Genomic DNA, 26,853 nt, shown 5'->3' with positions numbered 1-26,853 from the left:
GCGTGCCAAATATCCTTGGGCAAGATACTAATCCACTACAAGAGAGTAGAAAAGTGCTATATAAGAATCAGTCAATTTACCATTAGACCCAGATTGGATGATTGATTTGCATATATGGACTGTTACAGGCTATACACTGTACTATGCATATACTTCTACTGTAGCTATATCCATCCATTCTATGATAAATTCAAATGACTCTATCCATACATATTATATGGATAGATTCTTAAATACACATTTGATTCCACTTGCTCTCAAATTGGTATTTGCACTGTTCAGAAAAGACCTCTGGCTATTGTACTCATCTAATGTGTTGCGCATGAACTCCATGCAGAATAATTATTGAACAAATGCTATAATGTCTGAAGCACTTTTTTATTAGACCACTTGTGTAAATATGGCTGTGTCTTCCCTCCCACATATTCCCTCTCCCATGCATTTTGACCATTGCTTCCTCAAAAAAAAAAAAGTCAAGTAGCTAATCATCTCACTACATGTTACCTCTGCTAAGTAGGTCCTATGTGACTGCTATAGTTCACATTTCTCGTGCCATAAAATATGGCTAAAGGTGGAGTAACAAAGGTGAACAATAACAGAGATTTAAGTGATGCAATTAGAGTTTGACCTTCTATGGTGAGGTTGAAAACAATGCAGGAAGGCAATTACATATATAAGCCATGTCAAAAAAAAGAAAAAGCAATACAGTGATTTACTCAAAGAGGCCACAATTCAGGAGATTGTGGGTTTGTTTATGGTAGCTGGCTGAGAAGGTGGGCGAGCATTTGGGTGGGCATTTTCCAGCGAGTTAAATCACAGGCTTGAGATATAACGAGTGGGTGGAAAGCTATACATGATAGGACAGGCAAGTGGGAGAAGTTAACCAGTAATTAGACTACTAAATTTGTAATCTGGAAATTATTGTGAGGATGGTGAAGAAATGTTATACTCTCTTTTGTAAAAATGATTTACATGTTATTGTATCAAAATATTAATGAATCAAACTGCCTCCCTATATGAAAAGTCAGAGCCCTGCATGTGTTTGCTCAGCTCAAACAAATGCAGAACTTCCACGAGTCAAAATCAGTACCTTTACATGTTTAATTATTAAAAGTGATCTATTGAAACACAATAGATTATGACAACAACAAAGTTTACAAATGAAACAGAAATATTCCCCTAGTCTGTTGCTTGCTCTGGAAGATTCATTTAAAACTTTTTAAAAAGTTAAAAAAAAAAAGAAGAATAACAGGAAACATACTTCACAATGAACACTCAGAACATTCAATATAACAGTTTTTTTCTTTTTCTAGACATCTTCACATTAGAGATGAGTGATTCCATTTGTTTTAATACAAAACAGGGGGCTGAAATCGATTCACAGCTTCTTTAAAAGCCTTCACATAAAATGGAAAGATAGGTTACTACTGAGTCTCTTCCCTTTTTTATGTTTTTTTTCTCAAAAATGTCTTCCATCAAAAAGAAGTCAGTGTCAGTACATGACATTTTTTTCCAAAGTCACTAGGCATCTCTGCGTGATTTCTCTCAGTGTTGAGTCTGTATGACCGGCACGCTCTTGATCTCTGACAGAACTGATCAAGGTCACAGAAATACGCAAGTAGTTTTCAAAGAGTTGGTGGTTGGAGTTAGGTACATATGTGCATGGCCACCTGCTTTTTCAACACCCTTATCCAGAAAATGTCATGGACAACATGAAGTCTGAAGCTACACACAAAAAATTGAATAAATATGCAAACCCTCAACACCAGAATACAAACATAGGAAAAATCCAATATACATACTATATGTGCAGTCAGTATACACTGGTTTAGTACAGCTGTTTTTGCTCATGGGAAGAGAGAAAATAAACCAAGAGTGTTGTAAAAGTCATGCGGCAGCAGTAAGTCAAGTGTTTTGCTGATGAGGAAGAAACATGTCAGATGAGAGTGCTGTTAAACCTGAGAACCTATGAGTCATTTAAAACGTGTGAATGATGTCCCAGAGTGGAAGCCAGCAGTCGCTTCAACAAATATTTGAAATGTATTACACACACATCCTTTCTCCTTTATTTTGTCTTCTCACTCTTATTTTAGGAAGTGAAATGACACATTAGCTGGAAAGTGAAACTGTGGTCTGTCAATTGAAAATAAAGGGCACTTTCAGATGAAAAAAAAAACCTGATAAAAACGGCTGCAGCCCTTTTAGTAACTAATTTCAGATGACAAAATATTACATTCAATTAAGTAGTTGCTAAAACATACAGTCAAAAGAGATTTTCAGTTCTTTAATCCATGTAATGCTTTTCCTCATTGTTTGTTTAAAAGAATATAAGAATCAGTTCCTGTAAAAGCACCAAACATCTTTAAATGCTGCTTTTAAACGTACTCAATTTCAAACCTTTTAGTTCCTGTGTCATTCCTCTCCATAAATAACCAGAGCTATAAAAATGTGCTACTCTCCAGAAAGTTCATGAGTTCACTACATAGGAACATACTGTGTTAAAATGCAATAACACAATTCAGCATTAAACTAATATTTTTCCTATAAACATGATGGTCATTGTGTTTGATTAGAGTCTGTGGTAAAGAACTAATACGTGCGTAAATGCTCTCTAGAGTCACTCAGCATTAGAGGCGTACTATTTGAGTTTCAATGAGGCTGTATTAAGTTCACAACTGAGATCAGCGTTCATGAAGTCTGTCAGTTGCCCCTGACAGACTACTCCAGTTCCTCTCTGTGCTCCATGCTAAGATCTCTCCTTCCCACTCCCTGGCTGGACAGCTGCCTCCCCCTGTCATCTTCCTCCTCTCCATCCTCTTCCTCATCGTCCTCCTCTATGCCTTCTTCCTCCTCTTCCTCCTCCTCTTCATCCTCTTCTTCAGTGCCGTCCATTGAGTCATCGGCTCCGAGCATGGCTTGCTGCATGGCCAGGGTGGCTGAATCTGAGGATAGTGACTGGAGACTGTCCATACTCAGTGGGTCTGAAGCGAGGCCAGAAAGAGGGTAGGGAGAAGAGGGGTTATAATGTGACAGATACATTTAAAAAATAATAATGTAGGCAGAGGAAGATAGACCTTTTTATTTGTCTGTGCATGCTTCAGTATTATTTGGAAATTTCATTTGGCCAATATTTAGAGTGGCTACAGGGCCAGAGACTCAATTTTGGGAGCCACCTGAAAATGGTCTTTTCAAGGAGCTGCAAGCTTATACCATCCCATATGGAAAAGATATATATAAATCTTATAAAGTTTGTATCTGTCTTGTGTGAAACTTGTATGAAAACGCATACTAGAGTGAAAACAGATATAAGATCCATTGAAAAATTATATAAATGAAACGTGTATGTTTTGGATACTTACTAAAACAATATCTGAAAGTAATGAGAAAGTGGTCACTTTCATGAGTAAATTATATAAGCCTTATATAAGATTCACTATATGAAGTAAGCCAAATCTTATGCAAGTCTTTTATAAGTTTTTTCTATTGCTTTTCCATATGGGATCCTACACACCAGTTTGATCAATTTTACCTTGCAAAACTTTACGTAGACTTTGTCTGCCACTGAAATTAATTCTTACCCTGCCTTTTATCTATATTTGCACTCCAGTAGGTAAGCTTTCTTTTACTTGTGTATACTCGTACCAGCTGCAGTACTGTGACAGGAGATAACAAATTGCATCAGTAACTGAGGTCTACAACCTACCATGTAGCAGTAAAAGAAAATCTAGGCAGTCCTCGTTTTCTTTTTCTAACTATTCCCAAGAGACTTGTTTGTACACATGAGTGCAGGCTGAGCTATTGATTGATTTAGGACACATTTTTAAAGAAACTGATAGTCTAAAAAAAAATAAAATAAACAAAAGAGTGGTAATAGTGCCACCTAGTGGTTTGGATTCAAGCAGACACGCTTTTAGTTTGTTTATTTTTTTGTACAATGTGTACAATTTTACCGTTTATCAATATTCCCTCCAAATTCAAGTACATATCATAGCTATAGTGATCACTGTAGGACAAACACATCATAGTCAAGCAAGCAAAATCACAGACATTAAATTTAGACTGTATCCCATAACAGCCACAGTTGACAGCTGCTGTGTTTCTGCTGTTTGTTTTTACTGTTTCTACGACTATAATTGATTGATTGTGTATAAAAATATTTTTCCAAACACTATATTTCAACTATATTTTAAGAGATGACATGTAAAATTTTAAATGTTCATGTATAGCTAGAAAGAGCTATTTGTGATCTTTAAATTACAAGTAAGCATCTATGGCTGGTAAATGGTAAATAGTTCTTATATGGCACTTTTCTACTCTCTTGGAGCACTCAAAGTGCTTTACAAAACAAAAATCAAGAAGACATTAAAGAAAAATTAAAAAGTAAAGGATTATTTAATGCCCAAAGAAAGCTGTTTGCTTTTCTTTTTTTGGAAAATGTAACTGTTGGCATACTGTCTGAGTTGCTTCCTGTCTGAGATCTGTGCGTCTGCAATACACCAGCCACAATAGAGTCGGGCCAAAAGCGCTGTGTTGGACGATGCTGGGACTTCATCTTCTTCGCTTTAGGAGCCGGGTCAGGATTACTGGCATCTAACATAGGCTGAAGGATACGTCGACGAGCATTGATGAACCTGTGAAAAGACCAAAGAAGTCATATTAGTAAAAGTAACACCTATGAATCCAACTTAATTACTCTGCATGTCTTTCACATATCTAACTAGTTCTACTAAAAAGTACCGAGATTTAAGGAAGACATAAAATGAAAAACAAGTACATACAAAACATTGAATATGACCATCAACACTTCAAAATGTTATCATTTGATTAAACCATACCCTAGTGGAAAATTTTTAATGCATTTTTATATCAAATTGTCTTTATTTTTTTTCTCTCTTTCTCTCTCTCTCTCTAAGGATAGACTGAAAGTCAGGACCCTCCACAGTACCATGGGAAGATAGAAGTGGCTGACACTGTGAAATTCTACTTGTGGAGAAAGCTGGACTGAAAGATAGCACTAATTATGGCAGCACAGGAACAAGTTCTAAGCACAAGATCCATAGAGGCTGGGGTCTATCACACCAGAAAAGACCCCAGGTGGAGGTGTAAAGATGCTCCTGAGACAATTCTGGACATAATAGCAGGGTGTAAGATACTACTAGGTAGAGTATACATGAAATGCCATAATTAAGTGGGTGGCATTGTATAGTTGTACATTTGTGCTGAGTATGGTCTCCTCTATATCTCAGAAGGTTGAGCAAAGATCCTGTGGGATTTCCAGATACAGACACACTGGTAATGACAGCTGTAATGACAGCTGTAGTGATAGATATAGCGATGCCAAGTGGTAGCAGTATCAGGAAAAAGGAACACAAGAAACAAGAAGAGAGAGAGGGAGAGAGAGAGAGAGAGAGGTTGTTCCACATGTACTTGGTGTATACAACCAGGAGATGGTGCCACTGTATCAATGATGTACTCGGATATGCCAGCATAGTCAAGTTCAAGTTAAAGCTTAACATTCATGCTCTGTAGAAGAAGGGCCAAAGTTTGTTTGATCTGATGTGCAGGCTGAGGTCTTTTAGTGTATGTAGGACCTTTTATGACACAGTGATTGCTACTCCAAGCTTTTATATGGTTGTCTGCTGGGGAGAAACAGTACATGGATTAAAACACTGATGAAGAGAGCCAGTGCGCTAGACTCCACAGAGGAAGTGGGTGAGAGGAGGATGTTAGTCAAGCTGATGTCTATTATGGACAATACTTCTAAAAGACTGTGGGGACCCTGAACAGGTCCCTCGGCAGTAGGACAGATCACTGTCACAGGTCCTTCATCCTGACAGCAGTCAGACTATATAATACCCACACAGGACAAGTGTGGGTATTATATAGTCTGACCAAAGACTATATAATAGTCTTTGGTCAGACTACCTCCTCTACCTCCTGGCTGTAGCTCAGGAGGTAGAGCAGGTCACCTACTGATCGGAAGGTTGGAGGTTCGATCCCAGGCTCCTCCAGTCTGCATGCCAAGTATCCTTGGGCAAGATACTAACCCCAAGTTGCTCTCCGATGCGTCCATCGGAGTATGAATGTGTGTGAATGTAGTTAGAATAGCACTAAGTATAGATAAAGTGCTTGTGAGAATGGGTGTGACTGGGTGAATGTGGCATGTTGTATAGAGCGCTTTGAGTACTCCGGGAGAGTAGAAAAGCGCTATATAAGAATCAGTCCATTTACCAAATACTGTTTAAAAAATGCATATGTATACATTATCACTTCCACTGCATTTTAGCTATATATATATAAATGTGTGCATATAATAGCATTTTGGCTTTTTTTGTACACTATTTTTCATATATTTTGATTAATAATTTTCTAAAATATCTCTAAAATATCTCCACAAAACGAATTTCCCTTGCGTCGGATTAATAAAGTGTATATGTCTATGTCTAAAGAAAACTTTGTCTCACTTTTGTAAATAAGAATATGAAGCTGTGTTTTACTTTTACACATGCACGTGAGGCCTTTTTTGGGTTACAAAATCTTACCAGTTGTTTACTTGCAAGAGAGTCAGACTTGTTTGTGCTGCAATCTGTCTTTTCTCATCTTCTGTTGGATATGGGTGCTGCAAGAAGTAGGAAACGACATTTCAGTTTTCAAGCAGTTTCCAGCTGTTAAAATGGAATGTGCTGCACCATAATTATGTTAAACACTGAAAAGTCTTGCCCTCAAACACAGTGTAAATGTCTGCCTGCGTCTCACCATGAGATGCTGGAAGAGCCAGGAGCGCATGATGTTGGTGGCGTGTTTGGGCAGGACTCCCCTCTTATTCTTAGACTTCTTGTCTTCACTGTCCAACAAGGAGGACAGGTCCACATTTACCTTTATTCACAGACAACAGAAAGGAAAGAAAGAGGAAGAAAAGAAAAAAGGGAAAAGACCATAGGGCTTAGTTATTGTTGCCACGGAAACAAACTCAGACTACCAATTACCTTTTTTTTCCTATGGCAAGGGCAGAAACACCTCCTCAAGTGTCACCATGGTAACTGAATTTGAGTAATGATACTTAAAATATAAAGAAGCAGTACCCGTGACTAGTCTGTTATATGTGTGGTGCTTGGACTTTGAGTTTCACAGTTTGGCGTCGGTGAGCTAGAGTGACGCTGATGCAGAGTGGGCCTGTGTTTGCTTGGATTTTCATTGGTGTTGACCTGTAGTACACCAGCCTTTGTGTTCAGTGAGAAATCATTATTCAGATGTTACTGTTTGGAGTGTGAGTGCTGAAGGACGAGATGCTCTCAGACTATTGACAGTCTTTGACAGCCTGCATATGGATGTGTGTGAGTATGTGAGTTCATGTCTGGCTGAGACAACTAACTGCAAATATTTTTAACTGTTGTAATAACATTTAGGTTTGCTATTTGGCAAAGAAATCATTTTTATCACAGTCAGGCTTAAGATAAAGTTTGCACATGGATTATTAGATAGTAAAGGGAAAACATCTAGTGATATTCTTCATTATTATGTTCTAATTAATGATAACTAATTTGCTATTTCTAATTAAAGCATGACTTATATTGTTTTGTGTTTTTTCTTTCTTTTTTTCCCCCCGTGGTAATTTGGGGCTTTTTAATAATTTCTTTGAACTGTTTTATTTATTTTTGGTTTTTTGTTAGTTATTTTTTTTTTCAGGATGACTGCACAGCATATAAAGAAAAAGTATTCAATATTTAGGCTCAAACATTTACATACATTCACTTAAATCTTAAAAAGTGGTGCTCAGGGTTCCATCCATCCATCTTCATCCGCTTTATCCGGGGCCGGGTCGTGGGGGCAGCAGTCTAAGCAGAGAAGCCCAGACCTCCCTCTCCCCAGCCACCTCCTCCAGCTTATCCGGGGGAACACCAAGGCCAGCCGAGAGATATAATCTCTCCAGCGTGTCCTGGGTCTGCCCCGGGGCCTCCTCCCGGTGGGGCATGCCCGGAACACCAACCCCAGGAGGCGCCCAGGAGGCATCCTTGTCAGATGCCCGAACAACCTTAGCTGGCTCCTTTCGATGTGGAGGAGCAGCGGCTCTACTCTGAGCCCTTCCCGGATGGCCCAACTTCTCACCCTATTTCTAAGGGAGAGGCCAGCCACCCATCGGAGGAAGCTCATTTCCGCCGCTTGTATCCGCGATCTCGTTTTTTCGGTCACTACCCACAGCTCGTGGCCATAGGTGAGGGTAGGGACGTAGATCGACCGGTAAATTGAGAGCTTCGCTTTTACACTCAGCTCCCTCTTCACCACGATGGACCGGTGCAGCGTCCGCATCACTGCAGCCGCCACACCAATCCGTCTGTTGATCTCCGGGTCCCTTCTCCCATCACTCGCGAAAAAGACCCCGAGATACTTGAACTCCTCCACTTGGGGCAGGAACTCATCCCCGACCCGGAGTTGGCACTCCACCCTTTTCCGGCTGAGAACCATGGCCTCAGATTTGGAGGTGCTGATCCTCATTCCCACTGCTTCACACTCGGCTGCGAACCATTCCTGTGCAAGCTGGAGGCCTTCACCCGATGAAGCCAACAGAACCACATCATCCACGAAAAGCAGAGATGAGATTCTGAGGCCACCAAAGTGAAAGCCCTCCGCCCCTTGGCTGCGCCTAGAAATCATGTCCATAAAAATTATGAACAGAATCGGTGACAAAGGGCAGCCCTGGCGGAGCCCATCACCCACCGAACACCCACCCAACAAGTCCAACTTATTGCCGGCAATGCGAACCAAGCTCTTGCAACGGTTGTATAGGGATCGAATGGCCCATAGCAATGGGCCAGACACCCCATACTCCTGCTGCACCTCCCACAGGACACCCCGAGGGACACGGTCGAATGCCTTCTCCAAGTCCACAAAACACATGTAGACTGGTTGGGCAAACTCCCATGCACCCTCAAGTATCCTTGAGAGGATAAAGAGCTGGTCCAGTGTTCCACGACCAGGATGAAAACCGCATTGTTCCTCCTGTATCCAAGGTTCAACTAGCAGACGAACTCTCCTTTCCAGTACCACAGGCTAACCAAGCCCATAGGACTCCTTCTTCAGCCTGGTGGCTCCCCTCACCTCTGGTGTCCACCATTTCGTTCGGGGATTACCACCACGGCAGGCACCAACCATCTTGCGGCCACAGCTCAATGCAGTAGCTTCGGCAATGGAGACGCTGAACATGGTCCATTCGGACTCAATGTCCCCAGCTCTGATGGAGGTGTGCGTTGAAGATCTCGAGGACTGGGGCCTCTGCTAGACGTTCCCAGCACACCCTCACTACGCGTTTAGGTGCAGTAGGTCTGTCCAGCGTCCTCACGCGCCACCTGATCCAACTCACCACCAGGTGGTGATCAGTTGACAGCTCAGCCCCTCTCTTTACCCAAGTGTCCAGAACATATGGTCGCAGGTCTGATGATACGATTACAAAATCGATCATCGACCTGCGGCCTAGAGCATCCTGGTGCCACGTGCACTTATGGACACTCTTATGTTCGAACAAGGTGTTCGTTATAGCCAAACTGTGATTTGCACAGAAGTCCAATAACAAATCACCGCTCGGGTTCAGATCAGGGAGGCCGTTCCTCCTAATCACGCCCCTCCAGGTCTCGCTGTCATTACCCACGTGAGCATTGAAGTCTCCCAGCAGGACAACAGAGTCTCCAGGTGGAGCACCTTCCAGTACCCCACCCAGGGACTCTAAGAATGCTGGGTACTCTGAACTGCGACTTGGTGCATAAGTGCAGATGACAGTCAGGACCCGTTCCCGACCCTAAGGCGCAGGGAACAAAACTTCTCATCCACCGGGAAAAACCCCAACGTACCGGCAGCAAGCCAAGGGGATATTAGAATACCCACCCCAGCCCGCAGCCTCTCACCAGGGGCAACTCCAGACTGAGACAGAGTCCAGCCCCTCTCCAGGAGACTGGTTCAAGAGCCCAAGCCATGCGTAGAGGTGAGCCCGACTATATCTAGCCGGTGCCTCTCAACATCACACAGTAACTCAGGCTCCTTCCCCACCAGAGAGGTGACATTCCATGTCCCAATTGCCAGTCTTGGCAGCCGGGTATCAGTCCACCAGGGTCTCCGCTCCTGGCCGCCGCCCGGCACACAATGCAACCGACCCCTAAGGCGCCTCCTGTGGGTGGTGGGCCTGCGGGAGGATGGGCCCATGTCCCCTTTACGGGCTGTGCCCGGCCGGGCCCCATGGACTAAGGCCCGGCCACCAGACGCTCGCCCTCGGGCACCCTCCCCGCCCTGGCTCCAGGGCAGGGCCCCGGTAACCCTATCCCGGGCAGGGTAAACTGTTCCCTCGATGTTTTCTTCATAAGGGTCTTCTGAATCACTCTTTGTCTGGTCCCTCATCCAGGACCAATTTGCCATGGGAGACCCTACCAAGGGGCAAAAGCCCCCAGACAACATAGCCCCTGGGATCCCTGGGACACACAAACCCCTCCACCACGATAAGGTAGTGATTCATGAAGAGGAGCTCAGGATTCTACAGTGTATTTTAACTTAACAAGGCCAAGGTCATTTGGGGGGATTTATTTGACATCAATAAATAAAGAATTGTAGATTTACACAAGTTGGAAGGCCTCCTGGAGTCATTAAGTTATTAATACAAATTATTTAGATCTATCAAATGAGAGGAAATTGGCTAGAATGTTCAGAAATAACACAAAACCCATGAATGCTCAAGTATGCCATGAACTGAAAGCATCCCCAGAGCCAAAATGATTGATCATTGCTCTGGAGCTATTTTGCTGCTAGTGCTACATTGCACTTTGGAATAATGAAGTACTAGGACTACCTCCAAATTCTAAACTTCACCCCAAATGAACAGTTGGATGGTTGAAACTTGGGCACAGTTGGCTTTTCTAATAGAACAATAATCCTAAAGATAGATCAAAACTGGTTTTGAAATACATGCAGTAGCTAACATTAAACTTCTGGAATGGCCTGCCCCAAACCCTATTCAAATCTTGTGGACTGTGCCTAAAAGCTCAGTCAGTGCCAAGAAATCAACCAACCATTTTCCTAGTATCATTCATTCCTACTATTTGGAGCCGTTTCAGTCCCCAAGACAGAGTATATTTTGTATATAAATGGGACATTGCTTGTTTTTTTCTATTAATAAATCTAACACCCCCCCATGGGTTAAATCCTCCTGATTAGGTCCCCTCATTGGTCCTCTAGTTTCATGTAAGTTGTATATTTTGTTGGAGGGAAATCATTATGCCCCACTATTATTAGGTTCCACGCAGAATAGTGTGGAAAGAATCCACAGACACGGAGATGCTGACCCTCACCCACCTACAACCCACATAATGCCCATAAATAGACATTCACACAGATCCCCCCTCATTCTCCCAACACAAAACAAGACTCATTACAGTTGCAGCTGTGTGTCACGTGGCTCCTTCTGTCCTGGGAGTGTGTGTGTTCCAGGAGAAAGCGAGGTTAAATTAATTGGCAGCACCGAGCCTCAGAGTGTGATTACTCGGGGCTTGTCGGCAAAGTGGCGAAGGGGCTGTGTTCAATTCCCAGCACGCATGTAGAACTCGGCACCAGCTGGGTCACTGTTACTGTCACAGAATTACATGAAACTGAGCCGCTCTTCAAACCAACACAGAACACTGTAAAATTTCTCTGCTCCATTTCTTTTCTTTTTCCCCCATTCAGAAAAGGCAAGTGTACAGCCTGTTGATTGGCTCTGCTTGGAGCCTTGGTTCCAGCATGGAGCCGTTCTTTGTCATAAATTTGTTTGAAATCTCCACAACAACAGAGTGGGTGGAGATTGTTAAAGTAAACCTTAAATTCCAAACACAATGAATTTGTAATAATTAAACTGCTGTTCATACAGATCAATATATAGCCTCTTACATCCACAACTCTATTTTCTGTAATAGAGTTATGCTATGAAATCACAATCAAGGTTAGATTACTGCTAATGCCAGATACACAATTTATTAAGAAACCACATTTTTTTGTTCATGTTTTTATGTTCATCCAACTTTCATCCAATATATTTTGTCTGTTCTTCAGCTGTTGGTGTCTTAGGTCTTTGTTGTGACTGTATCTTGTACATAGACCTAGGAAGGGTTCAAGTGCCTGATGCTCTATGCTTTAGTGGAGCCTTTGTACTCCTTCCCAAACAGAGGTGAGGCGCTACACAACAAAAGAAAAGTCATAAAGGTTTGAAAAGGTGATAGTCCTCTCCTACCTAAACCACTCAAAAATTAGTCCCTGGGTATCACTCCTACAGTAAAATTATGATGATAAAGTATTTTTGCCTATATAAAGACTACTTTAAAAGTCTTAGAGAAAGACAAAATGTTATACAGTATGAGTACTTTGCCAGCTTGTAGGAAGGCTGATACTGAAGGCTACTAAAGAACCTAATACTGAATGTCCTAGTCTTTTATATACATCGTAGTCAGTGACTTTAGTTGTAGTAGTAATACTGTCATACTGTCTGCTTTGTTTATAACTACTTTGGTTAATTTCTTGTGCCTCTCTGTATTTTTTCTTGTATATTATGTGCTTCCGTGTCTATTTTTGTAGTTGTCATTATGTTCTGTCTTATTTTGATACTTTTCTTGAAACCAATTTGTTATTTTGCCTTCAGGCCTTGCCTGTTTTCTCTCTTTGAGTGTTCTCTAATTGTTGCCCTGAATTTAAGAACAGTAATATATTACTGGCAAATGTTAGGATACTCCTTTCTCAGAATGTTTTGTTGATTCAAATGCTACGGTGAGGGTACTGTCAGAGACTAAAAAGAGAAATCATTGTTAACTTGTTAAAGAAAATATCTAGTCAGCCATACACTCAGTGGCAGCAACTCAGTGCATTTAGGCATTTGCATTTGGGTATGGTTGTGGAACTTGTACAATTGTTTCACACTTGAACAATTTCTCAAGGCGTTCCAACTTGTAGAAATCTGCAATTATCACATTACTGATTCAATGTGAGGTAGATAATAAGTGTTTTGTGACTTGTAGACTAAACTGACTTCCAAGGTGCAGACAGAAGAGTCGAAAGAGGCTAAAGCTTTGGCAAATTTTAAAAATCATCAGGGTAAAAAACAACTTTTTAAATAATACATTTTAAATAAGGCTAAAAATAAGATATCCCTAACACAAACATAAAGGAACCTATAATATACATTTGCACGAGCCCTTCTTGTCTAAAATACTTCATCTATTAATTGCAAGCCGTTTTGTCCTAAACATACAGTTTGGCTAACTAATTTGACACATTGTCCGTATTATTCTTATGTTATTTGCTGTGCATAACAGCAAGCTTCAATGTTAATATTCCATATGATATTCATCACTATTACTGTGTGGATCATCTGTTCACTTTTCGGCATTCACTTTTGAGTCAACAAACCCTTCTTTTGAAGGTTCTGTTGCCTTCAGAGAAATTATTTTCTAAAATAAGTATCCTCATATTTACAACAAACCAACAGTCACAGAGCAGGCATACAGCAAATGTCCCAGCTATTCTAAACAATTCCAGAAGCTTTTTGACAATCTAAATTGAACTAAAATACTAAAACCAGAAATCTGTCCCTGTGCAATAAAAAAAAAAATTCAGTCATTCATACGAGTTTCTAAATCTTTTGGCGATAAAACATTTGTGATCCTAATATTTCCTGTTCGTAAAAATTCTGAAATATTTTACTTCTGTTCTGTTCACGTCTCAAATGTCCTGTACCTTTTTGTTTTTAACAAAAGGTTTTTGAACAATGAAAAATGAATGACTAAATGAATTAGTCTTTTGTATGAGATTCGAGATTTATTTCTTGTATCTACCTAAATCACATCATCCACAAATTTGTCTTTAACTGATGTAAGTCCTCGTGCGATTTTCATCTGCAGTGGCATGGTATCACAAAGGCTCCCCAAACATCAGGGGAATAAACAATTTCTATTTTGTTTAGCAGCAGGGGGCTATGTTCAGACAGACAATGAAAAGACCCACTGGGGAGGTCTGAGAGATGTAAAGAACAAATTGAGACCATAGGTGGTGAGGGCACAAGGAGGAGTGACAACGTTGGCCAGAAAGCATTGTGGTTCAGACAGCTTTACCTGTGAGTTCTGGATCTGAATGGTTCCCGGAGGCAGCGCCTGAGTTAACACTTGCCCTTGCGATGTCACCATGGCAACTGGCTGGTACAGGGTCCCACCTGAGGGGATAATTTGCTGCCATGAGTATCAAGTGTCTTCAGCAGCTACTAGAAGCCACATCCTACACTAGCACCAGAGCTTATTAACTGCTTGTCAGCCTTGCAATCAAACACACAGAAAACAAGAGACTAAATGATAAATTCAAAGTGCATTACTGCCCTTTAACCCAGAAAAAAAAACACAGAGAACAAGGAGAAGGAGGAGTGTGTTTTTGCTGCTGGCTTAATTAGCCTTGATCAAGACACTCTTATCACATTCTGTTTGAGCTCTTCAGTATGTCGTGATCAAAGGGAGAGACATTGATTTATTTTGGGTTAAAAGGGTTTTCCAGAGGGCAGGATTAACATTTCACTGTACAGGCTTGACATTACAAGAACCTGCCAGCCAAGCTCTCTGTGATGGATACTTATCATGACCCTCTGATACCAGCTATACAAAACACAGCCACAAACATGTAGCTAATGATATGTGTATATAATAGCACATGCGGCCACATGCGTGTATACTGATTGATCAAAAGCATGCTAATGACTATTTTTATTTGTCATTATGCTCAACAAACAATTGAGTTTTATACTAATAATATGAAAAGGCTTTATAATGATAACCCCAAAATGACGCAAAGAAAAAAGATCAAAGTCAAACTGATAAACACAATGCAAATAATAAGAAAAGTATTCATTTGAATATGATTAAAATAGTTATTAAAAGTCAGGAAATGGTGCTTTGGATAGCTGGTGTCAAATATTTCCTCTGATCAGAACGAGAGAGAAAATGTGGAGTACTATTTGAAAGTGCTGAGAGTGATTGGGCTAAGGCTCAGGTAAGTGTGCAGAAAACAACAGAACCACCTATGCGATTTTATTTATTTATCATTAGCTGTATGTCACTGACTGTCCCAAAATCTATAGAGACCCTATTTAGAGGTGGTAGTTTACTGGATAAGTTACACTGAGTTTTACATTTTTGTAGCGCCTCTTCTTCACACATTGGGTCATATGGAAAAAAAAGGTCCATAGTGTCAGGCCAGATTTTTGTTTTATAGTGCTCATGTGAATTGACACGCTTACCCGAGACCACTTGAGAGTTGATGGTGGTCATGGCGACATTCCCCTGTTGCAGCCCTCCAGCAGGCACCACAATCCCTGAAGGGTTAACAGAGCTGGAGACAGAGGTCATGGATGGAGAGGAGGTCTGAATTAGTTCCTGGGGGATAACAGAGGGAGACACTGGTGAGCAACTCTAAGGGGGGGAAAGCTATTGCTTGTGTGTGATAACCAACAGCAAAATTTACCTGCTGATGAATGGCGTATCAAGGGAAACACTACATTACTGCATTATTACGCTAGGTACCGTTAAGGAACTCTAAGCTCCACGGTGGGTCCATCACTGACCTGCTGCATGCTGAGACTGGTGTGTGACGGAGAATAGGGCCCTCCGAGGTCATTACGGAGGAGGTTGTCGCTGTGCATCTTGGTCTTGAGACAAGTGATGTAACGGTTGCAGAAGTCCTTACAAAGCTCATTGACCTTCTCTAGTTCGAGTAGGTGGATTCGCAACACCTGAATGGCCTTTACCATCTGAGAGCAGCAAAGACAAAATATGAAACAGATCACATTCACCTTCTAAAACACTGATGACTTTTAGCGAACACCTTACCTTTAAAACACCAGGTTAACAACCATGAACAGAAGAATACGTTTGATGTTGGTCTCATGGATATTGCTGGTATTTGGTTTTATTGCAATTTATGTTACAAAGATCTGTAACGTCTAATGTCAAAATCAAAAATCATTGGTAATGGTATTTACAGATGCAGACTGCTGACTGACCTGCATCACTGACCTATATATATATTAATACATTTTGGAATAAATGCAAATCTTCTGGTTTCTTGTTGTAATTATTTAACTTCTAGTACCCATCCGTAATGCTGGGTAATGTCTTTAAAACCGAGTCCAGGTAACAGATTAAAAATCCTTAATACGGAAGACCCACAGGGGGCCTGAGTGACTCAATAAACATTTGGGAAGTGCATCACATTCAGTAAAACAAACTAAAAAAACATCTGGAGCCTTTCCACTCAATGTCTGTGGACTACAAAGGTTTTTACATTAAACATCATCATCACAGAAGTGTGTGAGTGAAGTGTATGTGTTAAGGCTGTCAAGGTTTTGTTCTAATTAGATTAGTTAACAAGCTGCCATGTTCGTCATGCTCTTCTAATTTAGTATCACCAGTATCAAAGTGCATACTGCACTCTGGCTGTAAGATTAAGTTTTTCTTGGTCTGCAACTTTGCAGTACATTCCTATACAGGGTTCTAGTGGCTGTGCTTTTAAGATTACATCTCCTGGCTAAGTCATTCACCAGTGTCTTGGCAGTTGTTTTGGGGTCTTTATACACATCTCACTATTTGTCTTTTCAGACTCTTTAAATTATTTCATTTGCTAACTCTGTCATGTTTGGTCTGTAATTTCTTGATGACACATCTCACTCCAATCCTTGGCACTTGGAAATGCTGTGATAACTTTGTATATCCATTTCTTCCTTTGTGAGCAACTATTTTCTCAACTGTGAACTCATTTTGTTTGTTTTTTGTTTTCCTTGTCAGGTGACAGCTCAAACCCTTGCTGAAGTTTTTATACTGTGTATGACTTGGAAGACAACCCTCGGGTTTAACTCGATTTTACAGCATTACAAATTTAAAGCGCATGACTGCAGCGCAATGCACGGTGGTTGGTGCTTAGTTTTTCAGGGTACTCATAATATCGACCCAGCTAAATTTTTGTTTTTAAATAATTATATTAATTTATGCAAGTAGAAATACTGTATGCTTTGTAAAAAAAATAATTATATTTAGAAGTTCTATAAGAAGTATAAGACTTTGAAAGCCATTTACACAGTTTTCAATAGACCAGTGTCTAATATTTAACAACTCCAATTCGTTGTGTTGCTAAGGAACAGCCTATTAAAGGATAAACTGCTGACAGCTACTGACAAGAAATGAGACACATGTTTTTTGTTTTGCGTTGTTTTTCTACTAAGTTATGATCTGTCATTGAGTGAAATTTGGTTTGTTGGTTTGGCTGAAGTGACAACAGGAATCACTGACAATATATATATCATCAGCTGCCTGGCTTTTCTTCACTCTGTGTGATACAAGATGGCACACCTTCAAAGTTGCCACCCAAGGTCAACAGAATGGTCAGAAAAGCACTTGGCCAAGGAGGAGATAAATCAGCTAATTAAACTGCACTTCCTTAATCAAGGGACCAGTAACTCTTGTCCTCATCGCAGCCAGTCAGGCCCAGCGTAGCATTACTGCCCTATGGAAGAGTTAGTGTCCTCTGGCAGAGACGCCTATTCCCATTACCTCATAAAACACACAGATGCAGGGTTAATTGACTGTTCAGCACTTGTCAGCCTGCCATCCCAAGTACTGTAATGAGAAGAGTGCACTTTTTTTCCTAATTCCTTGTCTGTGTCTTTGTGTCTGTCTGGCCTCAACTCCTCCCACTCTTTTGTCATAGAAGATTATCAGCTTCCTCCTTCTTTTAATTTATAATTATTTCTAGCTGTTGTGCACAGAGAAGATGGGAAAATGACTTTAAAAAGGACTGAATACTTGGGAATAGCAAAACTGGGATTCAATGCAGACAACACAGAGCCACATCTGTTAAGATTTATGTTACAAAAAAGAGGTTCAGGAACAGAAAAGTTGGCCGCCAGTAGGAAGACAGGCAGTAATTGCTTGAAAATACTTAATTTTAGTGAAGTTTTTTATTAGTTTTAGTATTAGTTTGAGTCTTTAAATTTTATTGTATGATTTAGAAAAATCAGTAGAGGACTTGACAGTAGAGTTGTTGACTCAGTCTTGTAGACATCCAAAGTCTCAGTTAACACGCCCATTAATGCCTCATCAGGCAAGCTGTAATACATTTTTTACCAAACTAACAAAAAAAAGAGAAAGAGAATTTTTTCTCTTTATTTTTATATTTCACAAAATCATTTCATTTAGTTCTAGTTTTATTTGAGTTAAATAAAATGTTTTTTGAGTTTTTAGTTTAGTTTTAGTTAAATAAAATAACCTTGGTTATGGCATCAGTCTGCACTCTGTTTAAAAGGAAAAGAAATGGGTAAATTCAAAAATATATTCACAGACCATTCATACAAAAGCATACAAAACACAACAAGACAGAATAGCTGTGGAAGTGACAAACTAAAGTATTCTTAAAAGAAGTGGAGGACTCTTCGGTGTGTGAGGGAGGAAAGGTTCCACTTAATGTGTGTTCTGTCGCATGGTTCATATAATACTGTAGCTGTATGTTTGTTATAGGTTTTTCATTTTTCTCTTCTTTAAATCCCCTCTGTTGAGTTTTCTGAACTTTTTTAAGAGTTTTTTTTCTTTTCACTTTCATTGTTCTTTATTCAACCTTTATTGTGAGCATCTTTCCATTTGCTGGTGTTTCCTGAAGTTGCAGTACATGCAGTGTATGACCTCTTAGGGCTACTGCAGTTATAGTTGTATATAAAAATATAAAAGGCAGCTGTGGCAAAGAAGGTAAAATAGCTCATGTACTTATTAAGGATAATAAAAAAAAACTGTACTTAGAAGGTAAGAAACAGTAGAAATTACTGCATTATGTATTAATTACTGTTACATATTCATTTGCAAGAGCAAGAGCATCGGTACCAACAGTGCCATCTTCAGACACGCAACTTCACACAGCAGGCACACTGACCTTCCCCTCATTAGGAGTTGTTTCTCACAATAACACCTTGTGAGAAATTTTGAGAGGTCACTAAAGCTCCCATTTGAACAATATTAAAGTTTGACCAGCAATGTTAGCTTTTTAAACTATTAGCAATTACCTGATAGCAACCTTAGCCATCTGTTATCATTAAAATAGCAGCTAGCAACTGGCTAATAATAAAACCTTAACATTAGTCTGCAATGTTAAAACACTGTGTTAGTTTAACAGGATAACACCATTATTTGTATCTAAAAAGTTCAACATCAACTGAGAAAAGTTTATCAGATACTCCAACAGCCTACTTTATACATTCTAGTGGATCTGGACCTGGATCATCATCTGGATCAGCAATGTAATATACATATATATATATAAAATATAAAAGCCACCGCGATCGTGGCTCAAGAATTGGCAGTTCGTCTTGTAGTCTCAGTCGTTGTGTCCTTGGGCAAGACACTTCACCCGTTGCCTACTGGTGGTGGTCAGAGGGCCCGATGGCACCAGTGTCCGGCAGCCTCACCTCTGTCAGTGCACCCCAGGGTGGCTGTGGCTACAATGTAGCTTGCCATCACCAGTGTGTGAATGTGTGAGTGAATGGGTGAATGTAGTGTAGAGCACTTTGGGGTCCTTAGGGACTACGTAAAGCACTATACAAATACAGGTCATTTACCATTTACAGTGTATAAGGCAAAAATAGAGTCTGTACAAATAGTATAGTGAGCTTGAAAATTAATATTTGGAATGACAACCTTTATTTTTCAACACAGTCTTAAGGAATTGTTCCCCAGGTTCTAAAGTTCTTCTTCATGCACTGCTTCAGTAATGTTGAGGTCTGAATTCAGAGGACACCGATTCATGACTGATACCATTCCACGGTGTCTTCTTTTTTCCCCCAGTACTGTATAAACCTCAAAGTTACACATCATCTCATGCTAAAAATGAAGCTGTTCCCAATCAGACACTTTCCAGACAGTATTGCATGGTGGATCAAAATTTGATGAGATTGTTTCTGCATTCATAATTAAATCAGTTATGACAGGATCCCTAACAACACTTACCAAAATTCAACCCTAAAGCATGTCAGTACCTCCACCATCTTTTAGAGATAGCTGTAGACATTCACTATTTTACCACTATTTTGCAGAAATGAAGGATGGCGCAAAACCTTTGTAAATTACTGTATACACAGTTATGCTGTGTGTTAATTTGATTTAACACATGTGATATGTTGACTTACCAAGTTGTCCAATTCTGGATCTTCGCTAAAGAAGGGTTTATGTTCTCGTTCCTGCTGGTGCACAAAGTTTTCTATGTCCACATCAAAGCTGGCTGACGTGATGCATTCAGATCCCTGTGTGGCCTGTTCACATTTCTCAAACAGCAATGCTAGCAGGGGAAACAATGGATGCCTGAGGAAAAAAGATAAAGAGGCACAGTAGGTGTCAGTTTCTAAAATTGTTAATATTATCTTTTCTGCTGTGAACAGAATCTTTCTATAAAGATCAATATAATTGCTTGAAGGTGAGGTCAGTGCTGAAGAGACTCTCATTTCTACCACTCTAGTTGTTAAGGATGTCTTAACTACATAAAAAAAACAACTCTAATCTTCACTTAGTCCATCATTCAATCAAATTTCAACTCAATTTAACCTATATAATGCCAAATCATACCAACAATCACCACAAGGCACTTTATATTGTAAGATAAAGATCCTACGATAATAAACCGAAACCCCCAACAAATAAATAACCCCCTTTGAGCAAACATATGGTGATAGTCACATTAGAATTAAAGTTAGAAAAAGTTAGAAAAAGTATAGTTATGTTCAGGTCCATTCCTGTTAAAACTCCCTTTTAACAGGAATGGACCTTGCAAAATTTTAGACCTTTAACTTTAAACAAAGTGCTTCTGCTATTTTGCTTGTACTTCAGCTACTCCAGGCTTAGCCACATGACAGCTGCGTGGTCACCGTGCTCATTCTCACGTTCCTCCAAACTGCAACAAATTATCTGTGATTCATTGCTTTTGCTCTGATGAAGATAACTGTTTTAGTTACAACACCAACAGCATGGTTTAATTTTAGAACCGACTTACACAACAGCGCCTGCATAATACAATTGAAAAATTCAATTTGTGTTCATTTCAGTCACTTTATCTTACATCAGCTTGATAAAGATGTTTTCCGGTCAGAATGCAGACAACTATCAGTTGTAACACCTACGAGTTTGTCCCAATTCAGCCCCATGCCCCATAAAATAAATCACTCCCTGTTATAATCTCTTACATTGAGTGCACTACTACACTAACTCTTTTGTTATCCCTCATACAAACATAAGGGACAGGGTTGTGTCACAGACGTAACAGCCTGTGTTCAGAGTCAGGAAGTCTTGCTCTGACTTGATTTTGACTGAGTACCAGTGTGAGGGTGTATACTGGGTGTATTTCTAGGTTGACCCATGGAGACTGATTTAGATGCTTTCCGTTGGAACTATGTTGAAGTCAGTACCCTGGATTTCAAACACCAGACCTTTCCAGGTGTGGCTTAGATTTAATGACTAAATCACAATCTGAGAAAAAAATTTTTTAACATGAAATGTTGTCACAGCACAGGCTGCATATAAAACATTACTTTAAAGAATAATTTGCTGCACTGTACGCTTTGACAACAACATTATGAATGAGGAAATGAATAATCAGCTAGTTCAGGTGCAGCAGGAGAGAAGGAGTTCGAGAGAAACTTAAAGAATATCTGACAATCAGTAGGTTTTTGTAGAGTCTGTTACCTCAGTAACTGACATAAATTGAAGTTAAATGTCTTTCTATAGCAGAAAACCTGGAGTTGCCCTCAGCCCTGGGCAAACAAACTCTGTGTTGTTTGCTAATCCTACTTCCTGGAATAGGGCCCAAGTGTAACCCAACTAGAAAATTGTTCTTTTTCATAACGTCATATTGTTTTTCATGTTTCATAATCATAATATTTTCATAATGATAACTGTGTGCAACAAGTAGAGGTAAGGCATTAATTTGGCACACCAATGGAAAATAGTTTTCAGTAAGATATGCCCATGCTTCTTTGCTCATAGCTACTCCAGGGTGAGGTGGCAGCACATTGGAGCACCGTAACTTTTTAAACACTAAAGCTTACTGTCTAAAGGAGACATGGAAGTCACTTTAGTTTATCATCAATGGGTAAGAAGAGACCAATCAAGTCTCCAGAAATTAACATTACAATTTCTAAAAGATCCCTCAGACCTCTGCAGGGAGCGTAGGAGAGTCTAAAGTTTTTCAGTCACGAGTTTTGTCTTTCTCTAATGTCCATCAGTAACAAATATGGATTTTTAGATTTTTCTTCTGTTGGTAGCACCTATGGTGTAGAAGAATACCTGTTCAATCACTAAAATTTCACTTTGATCTGCAAAAGCTAAAGCGATTTATATGTCTTCTATATTTTGCAATGGGACAGTATGTTTTCATGTTTAAATGGATCCAGTTTAAAGTGTCATAGTTCTAATGTGCAGCATCACTGCTGAAATAAACAGCGACACTGATAGTGATATGCATGTACTAGAATTTAAAAAAAGGTTTATTTTATCGGTCTGTGCACTTTTGTTCTATTTACAACAGTGTTACATTTAAATGTATGTTTTTTTATGTTCTTCACAGATTTTTAATCAGCATTTCATAACATCTCTGGAGTAGGTGATTCATTTTTTTTGTGTAAGAATAGTCTGTAAAATCCTTTTAGATTGATTAGACTGTAGATTGCTAAGTGGTTAGTTATATTGTATATTGTTATAAGACCATACAATAATACAGAGAAACCCCCAACCCAACACATGACCCCCTAAGAGCAAGCATTTAGCAATCTGCACAAACAACGCTAATGCAACTAGAAGCGCAGAACCCGAGAGTGATGTCAAAGCTAAGTCTGTCCTGACCGTAGCCAAGCAGCTAGAGCTTCCACTTCAACAGAGGACATCACTACTATCATTGCGATAGTAGTCATGCTTGATTTATTTCAGCCTCCATTTCTATCTGTAACTGGTTCTACAAAAGACTAAATAGTCTGGTTCTTGAGTGAGCATTCAAAGCACTTTATACAACTTACATCATTCACACATGTGTTTTCTAACATTCACACTATGAATGCATCAGAGTGCAACTTGGGGTTCAGTATCTTACCGGAGGATACTTAGAGCAGGTCTTCTATGAATTGGAAGGTTGGCGAATCAATATCTGCTCCTGTTTACAGTCTGCAAACCTCTCTTCTAAGCTACAGTCAGCATGGCCACTACAGTTTTCTGCGATGTGCTCTTTGATGAAGTTTACAGGTTTACACTGTTAAACAGTAATTATATGGCATCTCAGGTCATGTTACAATGTACCCCAAAAAGGATGTATGCAGCAGTGTGACCTGGGCTCATGGCCAACTAACTCAAATGGCAATTAGTCAATGGTACCGTGAACAATTTGCCACTCGATACCACATACGCACACATTAGACTTGTCAATAGGGACAAGAATTTAAAATATATTGTAATATAAGCTGTACTCCAAGGACTCCTAATGCCCTTGTCCTACTTTTAACAGTGTGGTAGCTCTGTGAAGTACTTGTAGTGGACAGGATATGGTCCAGTAACGGCACAGGGCTTCAGAGAATTATCCAAATTGTTCCATTCTGTCTTTCACAGAGAGCGACATTTGGATACTGTACAAGGATCTATAGCGTGCTGCTGTATACAGTACGTGTTACATTATTGAACACATCCACTCGCTCCACTTTGATTCCAGGGGTACTTGGGAAGACAAATGGATTATAACAAAAATTTTGTGTAGCTAACTATACAATCCTGAAAGCTGCTTACACACGGCATATTTTATATTCATATTCCATGGTTTTAAATGTACAACATATATGTGAAGGCTTGGAGGAATGGTGATGCGTTTACCGTTTTAAAATACGAAAAGGTGATTTGATTGATGGTGTCTTGTATTTACTACATGCATAATAAATACTGCTTGGAGCTAAAAGCCACATTTAGGAGGGAAGAACTTTCATTCTTACATTTAAGCACATTTATGTAGAATCTGAATGTGGCTGTATAACCTTTAAATGAATACTGATTGCATAAAGTTTTGTTTCATAAAGACACAATGATGGTGAAAATTGATGCAGTATACTTTTTAATTCCATTCAACTGTAAACCATACAGGCAAACATATCAATCACAGATCCTATCAGCTTTCACATAATGATGTAAATGTTGATGTCCCTCTGGGGACAAGTAGCAAAATTTTGGTGGAGAGATCTAATATTTTATTTTTAGTATTTTCTTGATTCATACCACAACAAGCAAGTACTCGGGAAACTTTATAACAGATATGCAAGTTACAAAAAGTTTTCATTTTAAGCATCATCAGCAATTTTATAGAGAAAGTTGTAAAACAATAGTAATGGGATTAGTTATTGTTGCATTTGACTTAGGAGATGCTAATATACAAAGTGGTTCACTGCTATGACTTACAGAAGCACTTAATCATACTCATTCACTGTCTGTTTAAGTCCATCATACTTCCCGTGTTAGCTTCTTTTGGTTTACTTTTATACTTTCTCCCTTCTTTTCCTATCATTGTATAAATGACTGTATTCAATATTTTCTCTCCGTTCTAATACAATTTGCAAATTCTGATCAATTTAACAAATGTTTTAATCTGAAAAAATATACAAACACACCGTTCGGCCTTAAAGGTGAAGTTGTTAATGTTTTGTTTTTTAACCATCACTGGTTGAAAAGTAATAACCCTTGAGAATTAGAATTCAGTGTCCTTAGCCAAGGAGCCTCATACTGGAAATGTTTAATGTATTTCTATCTGCCATTGAGAATCACACAAAACTGGCACTCCACATGGAGTTCCTCTGGAGTCAATTAGTGGTCGTTTGTTGTTTACTTTCAATATAGAACTCAGGATTGCGGTTTCACCAACAAAATACATTATGGGACTGTTCTTCATGAAAGTCTGAGTTGATGGATTAGTGGAACATACCAAGATAGAGGTATGTAAGTCTGATGTCATTAGCCGTTTCTGGGTCCAAACTCCTCTTCAGTTCTGAAAGTCAAACGAACACTGCGGCATCACTGAGAATTACAAACTGTCTAAATTCTTTCATCTTTAATAAAGTGATCAGTGTGGCTGCTCTACCAGGTGTAACAATTAAGTTTAAAATCCAGGTATCCATGAAAACAAAATTTATGAAATTTATGAGTTAGAAGTTAGCTCACTACTTTCCACCTAAACATAATATACCATGTTCTGACTGAGGGATTTCTGAAAAAATGAAAACGTACAGCTCTGCTATCACTTCTGACATAAACGATGACAGGAAACTAAACAGCAGGGACGTTTGTAGGGTTTCTGAAGTTGAGCTAGCTGGTATATAATGATGTGGTACACGGTGGCTAGCTACACACCTATAGTTAGCATGGCTGCCCCACATATTAGCATAGTGAAGCTGGAGGATGAACGCTAACTTTTTTCCACTCAATAAAAGTAAACGCGAGGTTTCCCAATGGTTAGGGACAAATGCAATTGTATGGTAGGATACTGTAAACGGACCAAACTTCACTCAGCAGAACAACTGACATAATCCAGACACAATACGAGGTTAGTCATTAATTTACTGCTGCATGGGCTGGGCTGTAGTTACATTGTAAGGTTTTAAAAAATGAGCTTTAAAATTAATAGTGGTAATAAAAACCGAGAGAGACTGACAGTGATCACTGATGCTTTTAGAACAAAATGCCACATATTTCTGGCAGAAACACACGCATATATACACATTATTGTGTAACTGGAGTGCAAGTGTGGAGCAAGCCTTTAACTGAATACACCTCCAGGCTGGTCCCCCTGGTGGATACACAAGACATTACCACTAGTATTCCTAAATGCTGCTTAGGGGCGTTACTACTCATGGTTGCATGGTCTATGTCACAGGCGGGTCATCTATCAGCCGGCAATCGATCAGGATTCCACTAGGCATCCATCATGGTCCTGTCAGGGATGAGGCAACTATTTTAAGTGGCTGTAACTGTAAATCTCAAAACAAGGTGACTGTTTCTGGTGAACACTGTGAACCTTTCAAACAATAAATGAACTGATTCTTACATATCGCTTTTCTACTCTTCCATAGCACTCAAAGCCCTTTATACAACATGCCACATTCACACCCCTTCACAAAAGCACTTTCTTAAGTGCTTTTCAGTGCTTCCCAGCTAACATTCACACTCTGATGGCTGCATTGGAGAGCAACTTGGGGTTAATATCTTGCCCAAGTATACTTGGCGTGCAGACCAGGATCAAACCACAAACCTTCCAATCAGTAGATGACCTGCTCTACCTCCTGAGCTACAGCCAAGTTAATAGGATTTTAGTTCAGTGAGTGAGAACAAATGCAGTCAAACACAAAGCTTCTTTATATAAAGATTCTACAGTTCCAGTTAACTGGATAGCAAGCTAACCCACAAGTTTTGATGAGAATGTCCAGACTGATTCGAAGACTGCGCTTTTGTTGCATTTCATTTGCCTTGGAAACTGGATGACAGATCTGGGAGTGATGCTACTCCTTGCTGAGCATGTTCCAGTAGTAAAGTCAGAAAGGCAAAGAAAAACAGGATTTGTTTTGCTCATTAGCAAGGCAGAGACATTCATACATCACTAGCAATACAACACTGCCAAAAGAAAAACCTTAAACGCAGCACTGCAGCACATTCACAGACAAAGCTGTGCTGTGCAATACTGTGCACAAATACACAGTAGTCGCAGTGTAGATTACAAGTTCTTCAGTTTTACTAATGTTTACACACACACAGACACACACACAGAAGATGA

At 39.7% G+C, this 26,853-nt stretch overlaps 1 protein-coding gene across 2 annotated transcripts in view; it reads right to left on the bottom strand.

The window, feature by feature from the left end:
• Window positions 1–371: 371 nt before the first annotated feature.
• The window catches only part of pknox2 (pbx/knotted 1 homeobox 2), a 103,225-nt gene continuing 76,743 nt past the window's right edge, over window positions 372–26,853 (bottom strand). For both annotated transcript variants that reach the window (XM_006800512.2, XM_006800513.2), the window contains 8 exons: window positions 20,204–20,375; window positions 15,605–15,790; window positions 15,281–15,416; window positions 14,112–14,209; window positions 6,757–6,876; window positions 6,543–6,619; window positions 4,453–4,631; window positions 372–2,981 (listed from right to left, as the gene is read on the bottom strand). In XM_006800512.2, coding sequence (XP_006800575.1) covers window positions 2,719–2,981; window positions 4,453–4,631; window positions 6,543–6,619; window positions 6,757–6,876; window positions 14,112–14,209; window positions 15,281–15,416; window positions 15,605–15,790; window positions 20,204–20,375 — 1,231 coding nt within the window. In that variant the 3' untranslated portion in view covers window positions 372–2,718. The remainder of the gene's footprint in view (window positions 2,982–4,452; window positions 4,632–6,542; window positions 6,620–6,756; window positions 6,877–14,111; window positions 14,210–15,280; window positions 15,417–15,604; window positions 15,791–20,203; window positions 20,376–26,853) is intronic.

Source organism: Neolamprologus brichardi, chromosome 10, assembly GCF_056152115.1.
Source record: "Neolamprologus brichardi isolate AB-2024 chromosome 10, ASM5615211v1, whole genome shotgun sequence".
Lineage (NCBI taxonomy): Eukaryota > Metazoa > Chordata > Actinopteri > Cichliformes > Cichlidae > Neolamprologus > Neolamprologus brichardi.
The sequence above is the reverse complement of the archived record's forward strand: the minus strand, read 5'-3'. Positions and strand labels throughout refer to the sequence as shown.